Below are 21,115 nucleotides of genomic sequence, written 5' to 3'. Positions count from 1 at the left end.
TAGTGGGTAGTGAAGAAGGTTATATAAGATTGCAACAGGATCTTGACCAATTGGGCCAGTGCGCCGATGAATGGCAGATGGAGTTTAATTTGGATAAATGTGAGGTGATGCATTTTGGTAGATCAAATCAGGGCAGGACCTACTCAGTTAATGGTAGGGAGTTGTGGAGTGTTACAGAACAAAGAGATCTAGGGGTGCAGGTTCATAGCTCCTTGAAGGTGGAGTCGCAGGTGGACAGAGTGGTGAAAAAGACATTCAGTATGCTAGGTTTTATTAGTCAGAATATTGAATACAGGAGTTGGGATGTCTAGTTGAAGTTGTACAAGACATTGGTAAGACCACACATGGAATACTGTGTTCAGTTCTGGTCATCCTATTATCGGAAGAATATTGTTAAACTAGAAAGAGTGAAGAAGAGATTTACGAGGATGCTACCAGGACTTGATGGTCTGAGTTATAAGGAGAGGCTGGATAGGCTGGAACTTTTTTCCCTGGAGCGTAGAAGGCTTAGGGGTGATCTTAGAGAGGTACATAAAATAATGAGGAGCATAGATAAGGTAGATAGTGAACATCTTTTCCCAAAGGTAGAGAAGTCTACAATTAGAGAGGCCATAGGTTTAAGGTGAGAGGGGAGAGGTACAAAAAGAGACCAGAGGGGAATTTTTTCGCACAGACGGTGGTGAGCATCTGGAATGAGTTGCCAGGAATTTTCTTCCTGCAAAAAACAGTTAAGACAGTTACACGGGCAGGGTGGGTATAGAGGGATAGGGGCCAAATGCGGGCAAGTGGGACTGGCTTAGAGATAGAAACTGGGAGGCATGGACAAGCTAGGCAGAAGGACCTGTTTCCATGCTGTAAACACCTATGACTCGTGGGGTGTCATCCAGCCCACTCCTAAGCCACGCAGCATATCCCTGCTTTGTCACAAGCTGCTCACATTCCATAAATTCCTTTTCTTGGGATCCACTACCAACCTGATTTTCCCAGTCCACCTGCTTATTGAAGTCCCCCATGATTATTGTAATATTGCCTTTCTTATATGCCTTTTCTATCGCCTGATTTATTTTTTACCCCACATCTTGAATTTAAATAATCCATTTTACACTCCGCTTGAGGGAGATAAGAGTGGGTCCAAGATTAGTATTTTAAACTTAAACAAGGGCAATTATGGGTGAACGAAAATCGAGCTGACAAAAGTAAACTGGGAAATTAGGTTAAGGGATTCATCAATAGAGATGCTGTGGCACACAAAGGGATATTTCAGGACAGATTCATTCCAACGAGAAAGAAAAATTTCATTGGGAAGACCCACCATCTAAAAAAGTTAAAGACAGTATCAAACATAAAGAAAAACCATGTAATTGCACAAAGACAAGTGGCAAGTCACAAGATTGAACAAAATACAAAAAAGCACAGAATGACAAAAAAAATTAATAAAGGTGGAAAAATTAAGTGTGCGAGAAAGCTAGCTCGAAATATAAAGATAGATAGTAAGAGTTCTTTTTGATATTCGAATAAGAAAAGAGTTAACAAAGTGAGCAATGGTCATATACAGTTCTGGAGAACTGATAATGGAAAATAAGGAGATGGCAGATGAACATAGAACATTAAAAAATACAGCACAGAACAGGCCCTTTGGCTCACGATGTTGTGCCAAACCTTTTTCCGAGATTAAGAACAAATTAATCTACACCCCATCATTCTACCGTAATCCATGTATCTATCCAATAGCCGCTTGAAGGTCCCTAATTCTTCTGACTCAACTACTTCCACAGGCAGTGCATTCCATGCCCCCACTACTCTCTGGGTAAAGAACCTACCTCTGACATCCCCCCTATATCTTCCACCATTCACCTTAAATTTATGTCCCCTCTTAATGGTTTGTTCCACCCGGGGAAAAAGTCTCTGTCTACTCTATCTATCCCCTGATCATCTTATAAACCTCTATCAAGTCGCCTCTCAGCCTTCTCCGTTCTAATGAGAAAAGGCCTAGCACCCTCAACCTTTCCTCGTAAGACCTACTCTCCATTCCTTCCACATAGCTTCCACATCCTTCCTAAAATGAGGCGACCAGAACTGCACACAGTATTCCAAATGTGGCCTTACCAAGGTTTTGTACAGCTGCATCATCACCTCACATCTCTTAAATTCAATCCCTCTGCTAGTGAACACTCGCACACCATAGGCCTTCTTCACAGCTCTATCCACTTGAATGGCAACTTTCAAAGATCTATGAACATAGGCCCCAAGATCTTTCTGCTCCTCCACATTGCCAAGAACCTTACCGTTAACCCTGTATTCCGCATTCATATTTGTCCTTCCAAAATGGACAACCTCACTTTTCAGGGTTAAACTCCATCTGCCACTTCTCAGCCCAGCTCTGCATCCTATCTATGTCTTTTTGCAGCCGACAACAGCCCTCCTCACTATCCACAACACCACAAATCTTCGTATTGTCTGCAAATTTACTGGCCCACCCTTCAACTTCATCATCCAAGTCATTAATGAAAATCACAAACAGACTTCCGGGTGCGGCGATGACCAGCTGAGTCGCACGTTTCGGCAGCTCCCTGTGAAACGGACTTTTGGGCTCTTGATAGGAGCCCCAACGGCAATTTTAACGGCTGAAAACACCGTGCGGTAAACCAGAAGGGTGTTCCCCCTGGACACGGATGGAAAAAGGAGAGGAAAGTGGCCGGATTGCAGCGGATCCTTTGGAACAACGGCAAGGAAGGCAAGCAGAAACCAAGATGGCATCGGAAGGTGGCAGTTTCATATGGGGCCCTGAACAACAAGAGTTTTTGAAACGCTGCGTGGAGGAGATAAAAAAGGAAATGAAGAAAGAGTTGTTGGCCCCGATACTACAGGCGATTGAAGGGCTGAAAGAGGAACAAAAGATCCAGGAGCAGGAGCTTCGGGTCGTGAAGGCGAAAGCAGCAGAGAATGAAAACGACATACAGGGCCTGGTGGTGAAGTCGGAGATACAGGAGGCACACCAGAAACGATCTGTGGAGAGGTTGGAGGCACTGGAAAATAACGCAAGGAGGAACAACTTGAGGATTCTTGGCCTTCCTGAAGGTGTGGAGGGGGCGGACGTCGGGGCATATGTGAGCACGATGCTGCACTCGTTAATGGGAGTGGAGGCCCCGACGGGTCCGTTGGAGGTGGAGGGAGCATACCGAGTTATGGTGCGAGGACCGAGAGCAGGAGAAGCTCCCAGAGCCATAGTGGTGAGATTTCTCCGTTTTAAGGATAGAGAAATGGTCCTTAGATGGGCGAAGAAAACTCGGTGTAGTAAATGGGAGAACGCGGTGATCCGCGTCTATCAAGATTGGAGTGCGGAGGTGGCGAGAAGGAGGGCGAGCTTTAATCGGGCCAAAGCGGTACTTCACAAAAAAAAGATAAAGTTTGGAATGCTGCAACCGGCAAGACTGTGGGTCACATATCAAGGGAGGCACCACTACTTTGAGACGGCGGATGAAGCGTGGACTTTTATTGTAGAAGAAAAATTGGAATGATTGGACTACGAAAATGAACGTTTGGACAAAGTGGTGGGACGAGTGGGGGGGGGGGCGAAGAGGGATTGTATGATTAATCCTGCGGTATGGTAACTTTTCTTTCTCCCACAGGTGGTGATGGGGGGAGGTGGGGAGGGAGAGGAGATGGGGCGTTGGCCATGGGAGGCGGGGCCGAGGGAGAGGCGCGGGCTTGGTTCCCGCGCTATGATAATTATGGCGGGAATAGAGAAGCAGGAAGGAGGGGGCGCCGCACGGGGAGAGCCGTGATCACGGGGGGAAGCCGAGGTCAGCCAGAGTTTGCTGACTTCTGGGAGCAACATGGGGGGAGTAATTACGCTAGCGGGGGGTCTAGCGGGGGTGGGGGGAGGGGGGAATTACTGGGTTGCTGCTGCTGGGGAAAGGGGGGAGTGGGTGCGGGAAAGGATGGGCGGGGGGGCACCGTCTGGGAGAAATACAGCCGCGTGGGAACTGGGCGAGAAGCTGGAAAAAGATGATGGCTAACCGGCAAGGGGGGGGGGTGGGAAGCCCCCCAACTCGGCTGATCACGTGGAACGTGAGGGGGCTTAACGGGCCGATAAAGAGGGCACGAGTACTCGCACACCTTAAGAAACTTAAAGCAGATGTGGTCATGTTACAGGAAACGCACCTGAAACTGATAGATCAGGTTAGGTTGCGCAAAGGATGGGTAGGGCAGGTGTTCCATTCGGGGCTGGATGCGAAAAACAGGGGGGTGGCTATATTAGTGGGGAAGCGGGTAATGTTCGAGGCAAAGACTATAGTGGCGGATAACGGGGGCAGATACGTGATGGTGAGTGGCAAATTACAGGGAGAGATGGTGGTGTTGGTAAACGTGTATGCCCCGAATTGGGACGATGCCAATTTTATGAGGCGAATGCTAGGACGCATCCCAGACCTAGAGACCGGAAAGCTGATAATGGGGGGAGACTTTAACACGGTGTTGGAACCAAGGCTGGATAGGTCGAAGTCCAGGACTGGTAGGAGGCCGGCAGCAGCCAAGGTGCTTAAGGATTTTATGGAGCAGATGGGAGGGGTGGACCCGTGGAGATTCAGTAGACCTAGGAGTAAGGAGTTCTCGTTTTTCTCCTATGTCCATAAAGTCTATTCACGCATCGACTTTTTTGTGTTGGGTAGGGCATTGATCCCGAGGGTGAGGGGAACGGAATATACGGCTATAGCCATTTCGGATCATGCCCCACACTGGGTAGACTTGGAGATAGGGGAGGAAACAAGAGGGCGTCCACCCTGGAGAATGGATATGGGACTAATGGCGGATGAGGGGGTGTGCTTAAGGGTGAGGGGATGCATTGAAAAGTACTTGGAACTCAATGACAATGGGGAGGTTCAGGTGGGAGTGGTCTAGGAGGCGTTGAAGGCGGTGGTTAGGGGGGAGCTGATATCAATAAGGACACATAAAGGGAAGCAGGAGAGTAAGGAACGGGAGCGGTTGTTGCAAGAACTTTTGCGGGTGGACAGACAGTATGCGGAAGCACCGGAGGAGGGACTGTATAGGGAAAGGCAAAGGCTGCATGTGGAATTTGACTTGCTGACCACAGGCACTGCAGAGGCACAATGGAGGAAGGCGCAGGGTGTACAGTATGAATATGGAGAGAAGGCGAGCAGATTGCTGGCACACCAATTGAGGAAAAGGGGAGCAGCGAGGGAAATAGGGGGGGTGAGAGACGAAGATGGAGAGACGGAGCGGGGAGCGGAGAGAGTGAATGAAGTGTTTAAGACATTTTATAAAAAATTGTATGAAGCTCAACCCCCGGATGGGAGGGAGAGAATGATGGAGTTTTTGGATCGGCTGGAAATTCCCAAGGTGGAAGAGCAGGAAAGGATGGGATTGGGAGCACAGATCACAGTAGAAGAAGTGGTGAAAGGAATTAGGAACATGCAGACGGGAAAGGCCCCGGGACCGGACGGATTCCCAGTTGAATTTTACAGAAAATATTTGGACTTGCTCGCCCCGCTACTGACGAGGACCTTCAACGAGGCAAAGGAAAGGGGACAACTGCCCCCGACTATGTCAGAAGCAACGATATCGCTTCTTTTAAAGAAGGAAAAGGATCCGCTACAATGCGGGTCCTACAGACCAATCTCCCTCCTCAATGTAGATGCCAAGGTCTTGGCCAAGGTAATGGCAATGAGAATAGAGGAATGTGTCCCGGGGGTGGTTCATGAGGACCAAACTGGGTTTGTGAAGGGGAGACAGCTGAACACGAACATACGGAGGTTGTTAGGGGTAATGATGATGGCCCCACCAGAGGGTGAAACGGAGATAGTAGTGGCGATGGATGCCGAGAAAGCATTTGATAGAGTGGAGTGGGATTATCTGTGGGAGGTGTTGAGGAGATTTGGGTTCGGAGAGGGGTATGTTAGATGGGTGCAGCTGTTGTATAGGGCCCCAGTGGAGAGTGTGGTCACGAATGGACGGGGATCGGCATATTTTCGGCTCCATAGAGGGACAAGGCAGGGATGTCCTCTGTCCCCATTACTGTTTGCACTGGCGATTGAGCCCCTGGCGATAGCGCTGAGAGGTTCCAAGGGATGGAGGGGAATACTTAGGGGAGGAGAAGAACACCGGGTATCTTTATATGCGGATGATCTGCTACTATATGTGGCGGATCCAGCGGAGGGGATGCCAGAAATAATGCGGATACTTGGGGAGTTTGGGGATTTTTCAGGGTATAAATTGAATATGGGAAAGAGTGAGCTGTTTGTGGTGCATCCAGGGGAGCAGAGTAGAGAAATAGAAGACCTACCGTTGAGGAAGGTAACAAGAGACTTTCGTTACCTGGGGATCCAGATAGCTAAGAATTGGGGCACATTGCACAGGCTAAATTTGACGCGGTTGGTGGAACAGATGGAGGAAGATTTCAAGAGATGGGACATGGTAGCATTGTCAATGGCAGGGAGGGTGCAGGCAGTTAAGATGGTGGTCCTCCCGAGATTCCTTTTTGTGTTTCAGTGTCTCCCGGTGGTGATCATGAAGGCTTTTTTCAAAAGGATAGAAAAGAGTATTATGGGTTTTGTTTGGGCCGGGAAGACTCCAAGAGTGAGGAAGGGATTCTTACAGCGTAGTAGGGATAGGGGGGGGCTGGCACTACCGAGCCTAAGTGAGTATTATTGGGCCGCTAATATTTCAATGGTGAGTAAGTGGATGGGAGAGGAGGAAGGAGCGGCGTGGAAGAGATTAGAGAGGGCGTCCTGTAGGGGGACCAGCCTGCAGGCTATGGTGACAGCCCCATTGCCGTTCTCACCAAGGAACTATACCACGAGTCCGGTGGTGGTAGCTACACTGAAGATTTGGGGACAGTGGAGACGACATAGGGGAAAGACCGGAGCACTGGGGGGGTCCCCGATAAGAAACAACCATAGGTTTGCCCCGGGGGGAATGGATGGGGGATATGGAATGTGGCAAAGAGCAGGTATAACGCAATTGAAAGATCTATTTGTGGATGGGAAGTTTGCGAGTCTGGGAGCGCTGACCGAGAAATATGGGTTGCCCCAAGGGAATGCATTCAGGTACATGCAATTGAGGGCTTTTGCGAGGCAGCAGGTGAGGGAATTCCCGCAGCTCCCGACACAAGAGGTGCAGGACAGAGTCATCTCAAAGAAATGGGTGGGGGACGGTAAGGTGTCGGATATATATAGGGAAATGAGAGACGAAGGGGAGACTGTGATGGACGAACTAAAAGGGAAATGGGAAGAAGAGCTAGGGGAGGAGATTGAGGAGGGGATGTGGGCAGATGCCCTAAACAGGGTAAACTCGTCGTCCTCGTGCGCCAGGCTAAGCCTGATTCAGTTTAAGGTATTACACAGGGCACATATGACTGGAACACGGCTCAGTAAATTTTTTGGGGTGGAGGATAGGTGTGCGAGGTGCTCGAGAAGCCCAGCGAATCATACCCATATGTTTTGGTCATGCCCGGCACTACAGGGGTTTTGGATGGGGGTGACAAAGGTGCTTTCGAAAGTAGTAGGAGTCCGGGTCGAACCAAGCTGGGGGTTGGCTATATTTGGGGTTGCACAAGAGCCGGGAGTGCAGGAGGCAAAAGAGGCCGATGTTTTGGCCTTTGCGTCCCTAGTAGCCCGGCGCAGAATATTGCTAATGTGGAAAGAAGCCAAGCCCCCGGGGGTGGAGACCTGGATAAATGATATGGCGGGGTTCATAAAGTTAGAGCGGATTAAGTTCGTCCTAAGGGGGTCGGCTCAAGGGTTTACTAGGCGGTGGCAACCGTTCGTCGAATATCTTGCGGAAAGATAGATAGGGGAGAACAAAGAAGGCAGCAGCAGCGGCCCAGGACTTGGGGGGGGGGGAGGGATGGGGGGGGATGGGGGGTGGGGGGTGTGTGTGGCCTGAGACAAGGCAGTTGCCAATTAGGGCTAGTTTTTATTTTTTGTTATTTAATATTTATTTATTTGTTGTTGTTTTTGTTTAAATTTTAAAAAGGTCATTATTATCTGTATTGTTACAATGTTGTGTAAAGGATGCACAATGTACTGTGTTGGTTGACCAAAAATTTTCAATAAAATATTATTTAAAAAAAAGAAAAGAAAATCACAAACAGCAGAGGACCCAGAACTGATTCCTGCAGTACACCACTGGTAACTGGGCTCCAGGCTGAATATTTGCCATCCACCACCACTCTCTGACTTCTATTGGTGAGCCAGTTCATTATCCAACTGGCCAAATTTCCCACTGTCCCATGCCTCCTTACTTTCTGCATAAGCCTACCATGGGGAACCTTATCAAATGCCTTACTAAAATCCATGTACACGACATCCACTGCTTTACCTTCATCCACGTGCTTGATCACCTCCTCAAAGAATTCAATAAGACTTGTGAGGCAAGACCTACCCCTCACAAATCCGTGCTGACTATCCCTAATCAAGCAGTGTCTTTCCAGATGCTCAGAAATACTATCCCTCAGTACCCTTTCCATTCCTTTGCCTACCACCGATGTAAGACTAACCGGCCTGTAATTCCCAGGGTTATCCCTAGTCCCTTTTTTGAACAGGGGCACGACATTCACCACTCTCCAGTCCCCAGGTACCACCCCTGTTGACAGTGAGGATGAAAAGATCATTGCCAACGGCTCTGCAATTTCATCTCTTGCTTCCCATAGAATCCTTGGATTTTTCCCGTCAGGCCCAGGGGACTTGTCGATCCGCAAGTTTTTCAATATGCCCAACACATCTTCCTTCCGAACAAGTATCTCCTCGAGCTTACCAGTCTGTTTCACACTGTCCTCTCCAACAATATGGCCCCTCTTATTCGTAAATACTGCAGAAAAGTACTCGTTCAAGACCTCTCCTATCTCTTCAGACACAATACACAATCTCCCGCGACTGTCCTTGATCGGACCTACCCTCGCTCTAGCCATTCTCATATTTCTCACATATGTGGAAAAAGGCCTTGGGGTTTTCCTTGATCATACCCGCCAAAGATTTTTCATGCCCTCTCTTTGCTCTCCTAATCCCCTTTCTTCAGTTCCCTCCTGGCTATCTTGTATCCCTCCAGCGCCCTGTCTGAACCCTGTTTCATCAGCCTTACAGAAGTATCCTTCTTCCTCTTAACAAGACATTCTACCTCACTTATCAACCATGGTTCTCCCACTCAACCATCTCTTCCCTGCCTGACAGGGACATACATATCAAGCACACGTAGTATCTGTTCCTTGAACAAGTTCCACATTTCATAAGAACATAAGAACTAGGAGCAGGAGTCGGCCATCTGGCCCCATTCAATGAGATCATGGCTGATCTTTTTGGGCTGAGCTCCACTTTCCGGCACGAATACCATAACCCTTAATCCCTTTATTCTTCAAAAAACTATCTATCTTTATCTTAAAAAACTTAATGTAGGAGCCTCAACTGCTTCACTGGGCAAGGAATTTCATCGATTCACAACCGTTTGGGTGAAGAAGTTCCTCCTAAACTCAATCCTAAATCTACTTCCCCTTATTTTGAGGCTATGCCGCCTAGTTCTGCTTTCACCCGTCAGTGGAAACAACCTGCCCGCATCTATCCTATCTATTCCCTTCATAATTTTATATGTTTCTATAAGATTGCACCCCCCATCCTTCTAAATTCCAACGAGTACAGTCCCAGTCTACTCAACCTCTCCTCGTAATCCAACCCCTTCAGCTCTGGGATTAACCTAGTGAATCTCCTCTGCACACCCTCCAGCGCCAGTACGTCCTTTGTCAGGTAAGGAGACCAAAACTGAACATAATACTCCAGGTGTGGCCTCACTAACACCTTATATAATTGCAGCATAACCGCCCTAGTCTTAAACTCCATCCCTCTAGCAATGAAGGACAAAATTCCATTTGCCTTCTTAATCACCTGTTGCACCTGTAAACCAACTTTTTGCGACTCATGCACTAGCACACCCAGGTCTCTCTGCACAGCAGCATGTTTTAATATTTTATCATTTAAATAATAATCCCTTTTGCTGTTATTCCTACCAAAATGGATAACCTCACATTTGTCAACATTGTATTCCATCTGCCAGACCCTAGCCCATTCATTTAGCCTATCCAAATCCCTCTGCAGACCTCCAGTATCCTCTGCACTTTTGGGCCCAACACTGATCCCTGAGGGACACCACTAGCTACTGATTGTCAACCAGAGAAACACCCATTAATCCCCACTCTTTGCTTTCTATTAATTAACCAATCCTCTATCCATGCTACTACTTTACCCTCAATGCCATGCATCTTTATCTTATGCAGCAACCTTTCGTGTGGCACCTTGTCAAAGGCTTTCTGGAAATCCAGATATACCACATCCATTGGCTCCCCGTTATCTACCGCACTGGTAATGTCATCAAACAATTCCACTAAATTAGTTAGGCACGACCTGCCCTTTATGAACCCATGCTGCGTCTGCCTCGCTATTTCTTCCTTGATGATAGATTCCAGCATCTTCCCTACTACTGAAGTTAAGCTCACTGGCCTATAATTACCCACTTTCTGCCTTCCTCCTTTTTTAAACAGTGGTGTCACGTTTGCTAATTTCCAATCTACCGGGACCAGCCCAGAGTCGAGTGAATTTTGGTAAATTATCACGAGTGCATTTGCAATTTCCCTATCCATCTCTTTTAGCACTCTGGGATGCATTCCATCAGGGCCAGGAAACTTGTCTACCTTTAGCCCCATTAGCTTGCCCATCACTACCTTCTTAGTGATAACAATCATCTCAAGGCCCTCACCTGCCATAGCCTCATTTCTATCAGTCACTGGCATGTAATTTGTGTCTTCCACTGTGAAGACCGACCCAAAAACCTGTTCAGTTCCTCAGCCATTTCCTCATCTCCCATTATTAAATCTCCCTTCTCATCCTCTAAAGGACCAATATTTACCTGAGCCACTCTTTTTTGTTTTATATATTTGTACAAACTTTTACGATCTGTTTTTATATTCTGAGCAAGTTTACTCTCATAATCTATCTTACTCTTCTTTACAGCTTTTTTAGTAGCTTTCTGTTGCCCCCCAAAGATTTCCCAGTCCTCTAGTCTCCCACGAATCTTTGCCACTTTGTATGCTTTTTCCTTCAATTTGATACTCTCCCTTATTTCCTTAGATATCGATGGTCGATTTTCCCTCTTTCTACCGTCCTTCCTTTTTGTTGGTATAAACCTTTGCTGAGCACTGTGAAAAATTGCTTGGAAGGTTCTCCACTGTTCCTCAATTGTTTCACCATAAAGTCTTTGCTCCCAGTCTACCTTACTAGTTCTTCTCTCATCCCATTTTAATCTCCTTTGTTTAAGCACAAAACACTAGTGTTTGATTTTACCTTCTCACCCTTCATCTGTATTTTTAATTCCACCATATTGTGATCGCTCCTTCCGAGAGGATCCCTAACTATGAGATCATGAATCAATCCTGTCTCATTACAAAGGACCAGATCTAGGACCGCTTGTTCCCTCGTAGGTTCCATTACATATTGTTCGAGTAAACTATCGCGGATACATTCTATAAACTCCTTCTCAAGGCTGCCTTGGCCGATCTGGTTAAATCAATCGACATGTAGATTAAAATCCCCCATGATAACTGCTGTCCCATTTCTACAAGCATCCGTTATTTCTTTGTTTACTGCCTGCCCCACCATAATGTTACTATTTGGTAGCCTGTAGACTACTCCTATCAGTGACTTTTTCGCCTTACTATTCCTGATTTCCACCCAAATGGATTCAACTTTATCCTCATAGCACCGATGTCATCCCTTACTATTGCCCGGATGTCATCCTTAAATAACAGAGCTACACCCCTTACCATCCACTCTGTCCTTCGACTAGTTTGTTACCCTCGGATATTTAACTTCTAGTCATGACCATCCTTTAACCATGTTTCAGTAATGGCCACTAAATCATAGTCATTCACGATGACTTGCTCCATCAACTCATTTACCTTATTCCGAATACTACGAGCATTCAGGTAAAGTACACTTATGTTGCCGTTTTTACCTCTGTTTTGAATCTTAACACCTCGATCAGTAACCTCTCCTAAGTTATATTTCCTCTTAACTTTTCTCCTAATTTTCCTTGTCGTTGAACCCATATCTTCATGTAACAACCTGTCGTGTCGCTTACCATTAATGTTTTTACTTCCCGTTTTATTCCTTTTAGTATTACTGGGCCTATTCACTGAGCTCCCCTCAGTCACTGTACCTTGTACTGTCGCCCTTTTTCATTTTTGACTATGACTTCTCTGCATTACCCTTTCCCCCTTACTGCCTTTTGTTTCTGTCCCTGTTTTACTACCTTCCAACTTTTGTGACATGTGCGAACGACTGCTAGAGAGGGCCGACACTGAACTGGACATGACAAGGAGGAAATGGAAGGAAGACTTGGGGTTCGAAATAGGGTGGGGATTCTGGAGCGAAGCACTGCATAGAGTCAACTCTACCTCCACATGCGTGAGGCTCAACCTAACGTAGCTAAAAATGGTACATAGAGCCCACTTGACCAGAACCCAAATGAGCAGGTTCTTCGCAGAGGTGGAGGATAGATGTGAACGGTGCCAAGGAGGCCCGGCCAACCACGCCCACATGTTCTGGTCTTGCCCCGGACTTGCTGGGTTCTGGACAGCCTTCTTCGAGGCAATGTCCAAAGTGGTGGGGATGAGGGTGGAGCCATGCCCGAAAGTGGCGGTATTCGGGGTATCAGACCAGCCAGATCTCTTCATGGGGATGAGGGCCTTTGCCTCCCAGATCACCCGCCGTAGAATTCTGCTTGGTTCGCGATCAACATCACCACCTAAACCTCAGACAGGCTGTCCAACCTATCAGAATTTCTCCAAATGGAGAAAATCAAATTCACCATCCGTGGGTTGGAAGAGGGCTTCCACAAAACATGGTAGCTATTCACCCGACTGTTCAGAGACCTCGTTGCCGCCTTTTAAATGAGAAGGAAATAACACTGTGCACAGGCTTCCGGCCAGAAGCGGCAGCAGAGAACAGGTCACGCACTTTGCACGTATGTTTGACATCAAGCGCCCTGTATATATGCTGGCAAGCAAGGCAAGTGAACTGTGGAGATGAATGGTTTTCTTACAAGAAATAAAATGGCCAGAGTCACAAATAGGCAGCGGACCTCCTAGTCAGAATCTCACATTTGAATCTGCTGGAGAAAGCGGCTCAGAAAAGTTCAAGGCAGGACAGAGCAGTGCTAGCATTATCTCTGTACAGAGCTCCAGGGTCTCTGGTGAACAGTCTACAAAGAAGTAACTTAAGTCAGGAACAAAGCAGTATGATTTATTGAAGTATGGTTTTGTCAATTCTGCCAATGCAAATAAGGATGCAAAGCTCATGTGTTATATGCAGGGAAGTACTGGAAAATGAGAGGAGAAGTTTCAGATTTTGAAAGTGAAGTGGTGGGTGAAAAATTCCTGTTGAGGTCCAGAATCGGGTGGCATGGTGGCACAGTGCCAGAGACCCGGGTTCGATTCTGACTTCGGGTGACTGTGTGGAGTTTTCACATTCTTCCCGTGTCTGCGTGGGTTTCCTCCAGGTGCTCTGGGTTTCCTCCCACAGTGCAAAAATGTGCCTCCTTCTGCACTGCAATAATTCTATGATTCTTTGAATCAGCTATTAACTTACAGCTGACTCCAAATGAAAAGACTATGCTGTTGCACCTGACCTGTGACAGCACACCAAAAGCCCATGAGCTATCAGCATCTTCCAGGAGAAGTCAGTGCTAAGTAAAACATGCATTTGTTCCTTTTGCCCTTCACAATGACCTACATGTGAGAGGTTGGATTTTCCATTCTCACAAAGATGAAGACGGCAAAAGGAACTGTCTGACATCTGCACCTGGTATGAGCACTGCCCTCTCCCCCTGTGAACCTGATTGGAGTGAGATCGTAAGCACCAAGTAGGCTCCCCTTTTGCATTAAAGATAAGCAATAATGGCGTGAACCGTGAAGGCCGGCTGGCGTGAGTCCCAAAGGTCAGTCGGTTGACAAAAGGGGTTCCCTGGAAAACATGTTTGACAAACACTGGTCTAAGTGGTGAGAAATTGCAGAGCTCTGATGTGCTGAGGGATCTGGGTGTCTTGGATCATGATTCTCAAAAGTCAAATAATTAGGAAAGCTAATAGAATGTTATTGTTTATTGTGAGGGGAATTGAATATGAAAGTACAGAGGTTATGCTTCAGTTATAGAGAGCACGAGTGAGACCACGTCTGGAGTACTGCTTACAGTATTGGTCGCCTTATTTCAGAAAAGATGTAGTGCATTCGAAACAGTTCAGAGAAGGGTTACTAAACTAGTACCAGGAATGGACAGGTTATCTTATGAAGAAAGGTTGGACAGGCAAGGCTTTTTCCGCTGGAGTTTAGAACAGTAACAGGTAACTTGATTGAAACAGTTCTTTTTTAAAAAAATATATTTTATTCAAGTTTTTTGACCAAACATAACAATACGTAGTGTTTCTTTTACACAACAATAAAGCAATATAAATAACCGTGGCCAGTTTTAAACAAATAAATGAGGAATATATAAACAAAAACAAAAAACAAAACTAAATGGCAACTGCCTTGTCCAAAATAAATACTCTCCAAAAATACAATCCAACAATCCAATATACAATTACATATACCAAATACCTATACATATACAATAACATCCCTGAGAGTCCGTCCGATTCCTCACCCCCCCCTTCCCCTCCCCCCTGGGTTGCTGCTAATATCTACTTCTTTTCCATTCCCTCTATCTTTCTGTGAGGTAGTCGACGAACGGTTGCCACCGCCTGGTGAACCCCTGAGCCGAACCCCTTAACACGAACTTAATCCGTTCTAACTTTATGAACCCTGCCATATCGTTTATCCAGGTCTCCACACCCGGGGGTTTGGCTTCCTTCCACATTAACAATATCCTGCGCCGGGCTACAAGGGACGCAAAGGCCAACACGTCAGCCTCTCTCGCCTCCTGCACTCCCGGCTCTCTGCAACCCCAAATATAGCCAACCCCCAGCTTGGTTCGACCCGGACCCCCACCACCTTCGAAAGCACCTTTGCCACCCCCACCCAGAACCCCTGTAGTGCCGGGCATGACCAGAACATGTGGGTGTGATTCGCTGGGCCTCTCGAGCATCTCGCACACCTATCCTCTACCCCAAAAAATTTACTAAGCCGTGCTCCAGTCATATGCGCCCTGTGTAGCACCTTAAATTGTATCAGGCTTAGCCTGGCACACGAGGACGATGAGTTTACCCTACATAGGGCATCAGCCCACAGCCCCTCCTCAATCTCCTCCCCGAGTTCTTCTTCCCATTTCCCTTTCAGCTCATCTACCAAGATCTCCCCCTCGTCCCTCATCTCCCTGTATATGTCTGCCACCTTACCGTCCCCCACCCATGTCTCTGAGATCACTCTATCCTGCACTTCCTGCGTCGGGAGCTGCGGGAATTCCCTCACCTGTTGCCTCACAAAAGCCCTCAATTGCATGTACCGAAATGCATTCCCTTGGGGCAACCCATATTTCTCCGTCAGCGCTCCCAGACTCGCAAACGTCCCATCTACAAATAGATCTCTTAATTGTACTACCCCAGCTCTTTGCCATGCTCCAAATCCCCCATCCATTCTCCCCGGAACGAACCTATGATTGTTTCTTATTGGGGACCGCACCGAAGCTCCCGTCCCTCCCCTATGCCGTCTCCACTGCCCCCAAATTTTCAATGTAGCCACCACCACCGGGCTTGTGGTGTATTTCTTTGGTGAGAACGGCAACGGCGCCGTCACCATTGCTTGCAGGCTAGTCCCCCTGCAGGACGCCCTCTCCAATCTCTTCCACGCCGCTCCCTCCCCTTCTCCCATCCACTTACACACCATTGAAACATTGGCGGCCCAGTAGTACTCACTTAGGCTCGGTAATGCCAGCCCCCCACTGACCCTACTACGCTGCAAGAATCCCCGCCTCACTCTCGGGGTCTTCCCAGCCCACACAAAACTCATAATGCTCTTCTCAATTCTTTTGAAAAAAGCCTTTGTGATCACCACCGGGAGGCACTGGAACACAAAAAGGAATCTCGGGAGGACCACCATTTTAACCGCCTGCACCCTACCTGCCAATGACAGGGACACCATGTCCCATCTCTTGAAATCCTCCTCCATCTGTTCCACCAACCGTGTTAAATTAAGCCTATGTAATGTACCCCAATTCTTGGCTATCTGGATCCCCAGGTACCGGAGGGGTTACCTTCCTCAACGGTAAATCCTCTATCTCTCTGCTCTGCTCCCCCGGATGCACCACAAATAACTCACTTTTCCCCATGTTCAGTTTATACCCTGAAAAATCCCCAAACTCCCCAAGTATCCGCATTATCTCTGGCATCCCCCCCGCCGGGTCCGCCACATACAGCAACAAATCATCCGCATACAGAGATACCCGGTGTTCTTCTCCCCCTCTAAGTACTCCCCTCCACTTCCTGGAACCCCTCAGTGCCATGGCCAGGGGTTCAATCGCCAATGCAAACAATAACGGGGACAGAGGACATCCCTGCCTCGTCCCTCTATGGAGCCGAAAATAGTCAGACCCCCATCCATTCGTGACCACGCTCGCCATCGGGGCCCTATACAGCAACTGTACCCACCTGATATACCCGTCCCCAAAGCCAATCTCCTCAACACCTCCCACAAATAATCCCACTCCACTCTATCAAATGCTTTCTCGGCATCCATCGCCACCACTATCTCCGCTTCCCCCTCTGGTGGGGGCCTCATCATTACCCCTAGCAGCCTCCGTATATTTGTATTTAGCTGTCTCCCCTTCACAAACCCAGTTTGGTCCTCATGGACCACCCCCGGGACACAATCCTCTATCCTCATTGCCATTACCTTGGCCAGAATCTTAGCATCCACATTCAGGAGGGAAATGGGCCTGTATGACCCGCATTGCAGCGGGTCTTTTTCCTTCTTTAGGAGGAGCGATATCGTTGCCTCTGACATAGCCGGGGGCAGCTGCCTCCTTTCGCTCGCCTCATTAAAGGTTCTCATCAGTAGCGGGGCCAGCAAGTCCAAATATTTCTTATAGAATTCAACTGGAAATCCGTCTGGTCCCGGGGCCTTCCCCGCCTGCATGCTTCCAATCCCTTTCACTACTTCCTCCGTCTCAATCTGTGCTCCCAGCCCCACTCTCTCCTGTTCCTCCTCCTTAGGAAATTCCAGCTGATCCAGAAAGCACACCATTCTCTCCTTCCCGTCCGGGGCTGCGCTTCATATAATCTTTCATAAAATGCCTTGAACACTCCATTCACTCTCTCCGCTCCCCGCTCCATCTCTCCCTCCTCATCTCTCACCCCCCTATCTCCCTCGCTGCTCCCCTTTTCCTCAGTTGGTGGGCCAACAACCTACTCCCCATATTCGTACAGTACATCCTGTGCCTTCCTCCATTGTGCCTCTGCCTTACCCGTAGTCAACAAGTCAAATTCTACATGTAGCCTTTGCCTTTCCCTGTATAGTCCCTCCTCCAGTGCCTCCGCGTATTGTCTGTCCACGCTCAGAAGTTCTTTCAACAACCGCTCCCTTTCCCTACCCTCCTGCTTTCCTTTATGTGCCCTAATAGATATCAGCTCCCTTCTAACCACTGCCTTCAGTGCCTCCCAGACCACTCCCACCTGTACCTCCCCATTATCATTAAGTTCCAAGTACCTTTCAATACACCCCCTCACCCTTAAACACACCCCCTCATCTGCCAATAATCCCATGTCCATTCTCCAGGGTGGAAGCTGTTGTTTTTCTTCCCCTATCTCCAGGTCCACCCAGTGTGGAGCATGATCCGAGATGGCTATAGCCGTGTACTCCATCCCCATCACCTTTGGGATCAGTGTCCTTCCCAAAACAAAAAAATCTATTCGTGAAAATACTTTATGTACATAGGAGAAAAACGAAAACTCCTTACTCCTAGGTCTACTAAATCTCCAGGGATCTACTCCTCCCATCTGCACCATAAAATCCTTAAGCACCCTAGCTGCAGCCGGCCTCCTTCCGGTCCTGGACCTCGATCTGTCCAGCCCTGGGTCCAGCACCGTATTAAAGTCTCCACCCATTACCAACTTCCCCACTTCTAGGTCCGGGATTCGTCCTAACATACGCCTCATAAAATTGGCATCATCCCAGTTCGGGGCATACACGTTCACTAATACCACCGCCTCCCCTTGCAGTTTGCCACTCACCATCACGTATCTGCCCCCACTATCCGCCACTATAGTCTTTGCCTCAAACATTACCCGCTTCCCCACTAGTATGGCCACCCCCCTGTTTTTTGCATCTAGCCCGAATGAAACACCTGCCCCACCCATCCTTTGCGAAGTCTAACCTGGTCTGTCAGCTTCAGATGCGTCTCCTGAAGCATAACCACATCTGCCTTAAGTTTCTTTAGGTGTGCGAGTACCCGTGCCCTCTTAATCGGCCCGTTCAGCCCTCTCACATCCCACGTGATCAACCGGGTTGGGGGTCTCTTTACCGCCCCCCCCTTGACGACTAGCCATTTCCTTTTTCAATCCAGCTCCTCACCCGGTTCCCACGTAGCTGTATCCCCCCCAGGCGGCGCCCCCCCCTGTCCCGACCCCCCCCCTCCCATACCAGCTCCCTCTTCTCCCCAGCAGCAGCAACCCAGTTAACCCCCCCCGCCCCAGATCCCAAGCTAGCGTAATTGCACCCCCCATGTTGCTCCCAGAAGTCAGCAAACTCTGGCCGACCTCGGCTTCCCCCCGTGACCCCGGCTCACACTGTGCGAGGCCCTCTCCTTCCTGCTTCCCTGTTCCCGCCATGATTACCATAGCGCGGGAACAAAGCCCGCGCTTCCCCTTTTGGCCCCGCCCCCAATGGCTGGCGCCCACAGCTCTTCATCCTCCCTCACCCCCTCCCCCACGACATGGGGAAGAGAGAGAAGTTACAGGGTCGCAGGTTTAACAACCTGGGAAGTCCTCTCTTCCCCCTTTTCCCCCCTTCATCCCACAAATTCACCCCCCCCACTTTTGTCCCAAACGTTCTTTTTCTGGCCCGCTCATACCAGCTTCTACTCGACAATAAATGTCCACGCCTCGTCTGCCGTTTCGAAATAGTGGTGTTTCCCTAGATGTGTGACCCACAGTCTTGCCGGTTGCAACATTCCGAATTTGCAACACCGCTTTGGCCCGATTAAAGCTTGCCCTCCTTCTCGCCACCTCCGCACTCCAATCTTGATACACGCGGATCACCGCATTCTCCCACCTCCTGTTCCGAGTTTTCTTAGCCCATCTGAGGACCATCTCTCTGTCCTTGTATCGGAGAAATCTCACAACTATTGCTCGAGGAGTTTCTCCAGCCCTCGGTCTTCGCGCCATAACCCGATAGGCTCCCTCCACCTCCAGCGGACCCGTCGGGGCCTCCGATCCCATTAACGAATGCAGCATCGTGCTCACATATGCCCCGACGTCCGCCCCTTCTGCACCTTTGGGAAGACCAAGAATCCTTAAGTTCTTCCTCCTCGCATTATTCTCCAGCACCTCCAGCCTTTCCACACATCTTTTGTGTTGTGCCTCGTGGATCTCCGTTTTCTCCACCAGGCCCTGTATGTCGTCCTCATTCTCAGCAGCCTTTGCCTTCACGACCCGAAGCTGCTGCTCCTGGGTCTTTTGCTCCTCCTTTAGCCCCTCAATCGCTTGTAATATCGGGGCCAACAGCTCCTTCTTCATCTCCTTTTTGAGTTCATCTACGCAACGCCGCAGGAACTCTTGTTGGACAGGGCCCCATATTAAACTGCCTCCTTCCGACGCCATCTTGCTTTGTGCCTGCCTTCCTGGCCGCTGCTCTTGAGGATCCACCGCAATCCGGCTACTTTCCTCTCTTTTTTCCATCCGTGTCCAGGGGGATTCCCTTCTGGATTACCGCACAGTGTTATTTGCCGTTAAAATTGCCGATGGGAGCCCAAATTAAGAGCCCAAAAGTCCGTTCCACCGGGAGCTGCCGAAATGTGCGACTTAGCTGGTCATCGCCGCACCCGGAAGTCGATTGAAACAGTTCTAAGGTGTGACAGGGTGCATGTGGAGGAGATGTTTCCTCTTGTCAGAGAATCGAGAACTAGGGGTCACTGTTTAAAAATAAGGTGTCACCCATTTAAATCAGAGATGATATTATTTTTTTGTCTCTCAGAGGGTTGTGAGTCTTTGGAATTCCCGCCGTCAAAAGGCAGTGGAAGTTGAGTATTTGAATGTTTTCAAGGCAGTGGTAGATAGATTCTTGACAAACACAGGGGTGAAGGGTTACAGGGATAAATTACAGTCAGATCAGCAATGATCTTATTGAATGGCAGAACAGGCTCAAAGGGCCAAGTGGCCTATTCCTGATCCTCTTTCGTATGATTTTTAAAAAATTAATATGTTACACCTAAAACCAAAGGTTTTCATTCTGTGCAGTAACCTTTTAAGTGAAACCTTATCAAAAGTATTTTGTAATCTATAGATCAGGAACTGATATAAGTACTTTCACACAGAAAGTATAACTATCGGTACCTTTTCTTGTGAGGTATTTCATCTGATCAGCAATTACTGCGCTTTTGTCTCGAGAATCCAGAAAGGAATATGTTGTAAAGTCATTCCAGTCACTCAAAGCTAAAACAAAAGATAGGTGTTTAATGAAATCCAATTTTGGATTTAATCCACAGTAAAACTTTTCAAATAGAAAAATAACTAATTACATTACCTGTCTTAGATGTAAGATCAAGGTACTTCCTTTCAATGTTCAGAATTACAGGATTGATGCGGAGAACAACATTTGGCTGATCCATCAGGTAATCTACCACATCCATATATTCATTTAATTGACCCTGCAATCAGATTTTTACATAGGCTGGCGTGATTCAGGTCTCTCAATGGACATGAGACAGGTATAATTCAGTAATTATTAAAACAGTGGAATCCAACTGGGAAAACAGTGGTGTTAACGGATTTTAGAGTTTAGTTAACATGTGTTTCTGCAGTAGCTGATGTGAATATTGTTGTGTCATGATGTACATGTACTTTTAATAGTGGGTATCTTAAACAGCTTCAATCGTGATCAGCACCACAGGATGTGATGCACTAGTCCCAT

At 48.0% G+C, this 21,115-nt stretch overlaps 1 protein-coding gene across 2 annotated transcripts in view; it reads right to left on the bottom strand.

Annotated features, from left to right (window-relative positions):
- The window catches only part of LOC140391602 (UDP-glucose:glycoprotein glucosyltransferase 2-like), a 731,169-nt gene that overhangs the window by 162,448 nt on the left and 547,606 nt on the right, over positions 1–21,115 (bottom strand). For both annotated transcript variants that reach the window (XM_072476257.1, XM_072476258.1), the window contains exons 19-20: positions 20,729–20,852; positions 20,539–20,637 (exon numbers count right to left, since the gene is read on the bottom strand). In XM_072476257.1, coding sequence (XP_072332358.1) covers positions 20,539–20,637; positions 20,729–20,852 — 223 coding nt within the window. The remainder of the gene's footprint in view (positions 1–20,538; positions 20,638–20,728; positions 20,853–21,115) is intronic.

The sequence above is a fragment of the Scyliorhinus torazame genome, chromosome 15 (genome assembly GCF_047496885.1).
Source record: "Scyliorhinus torazame isolate Kashiwa2021f chromosome 15, sScyTor2.1, whole genome shotgun sequence".
Taxonomy (NCBI): Eukaryota; Metazoa; Chordata; class Chondrichthyes; order Carcharhiniformes; family Scyliorhinidae; genus Scyliorhinus; species Scyliorhinus torazame.
This window is presented reverse-complemented; position numbering and strand designations above follow the sequence as displayed.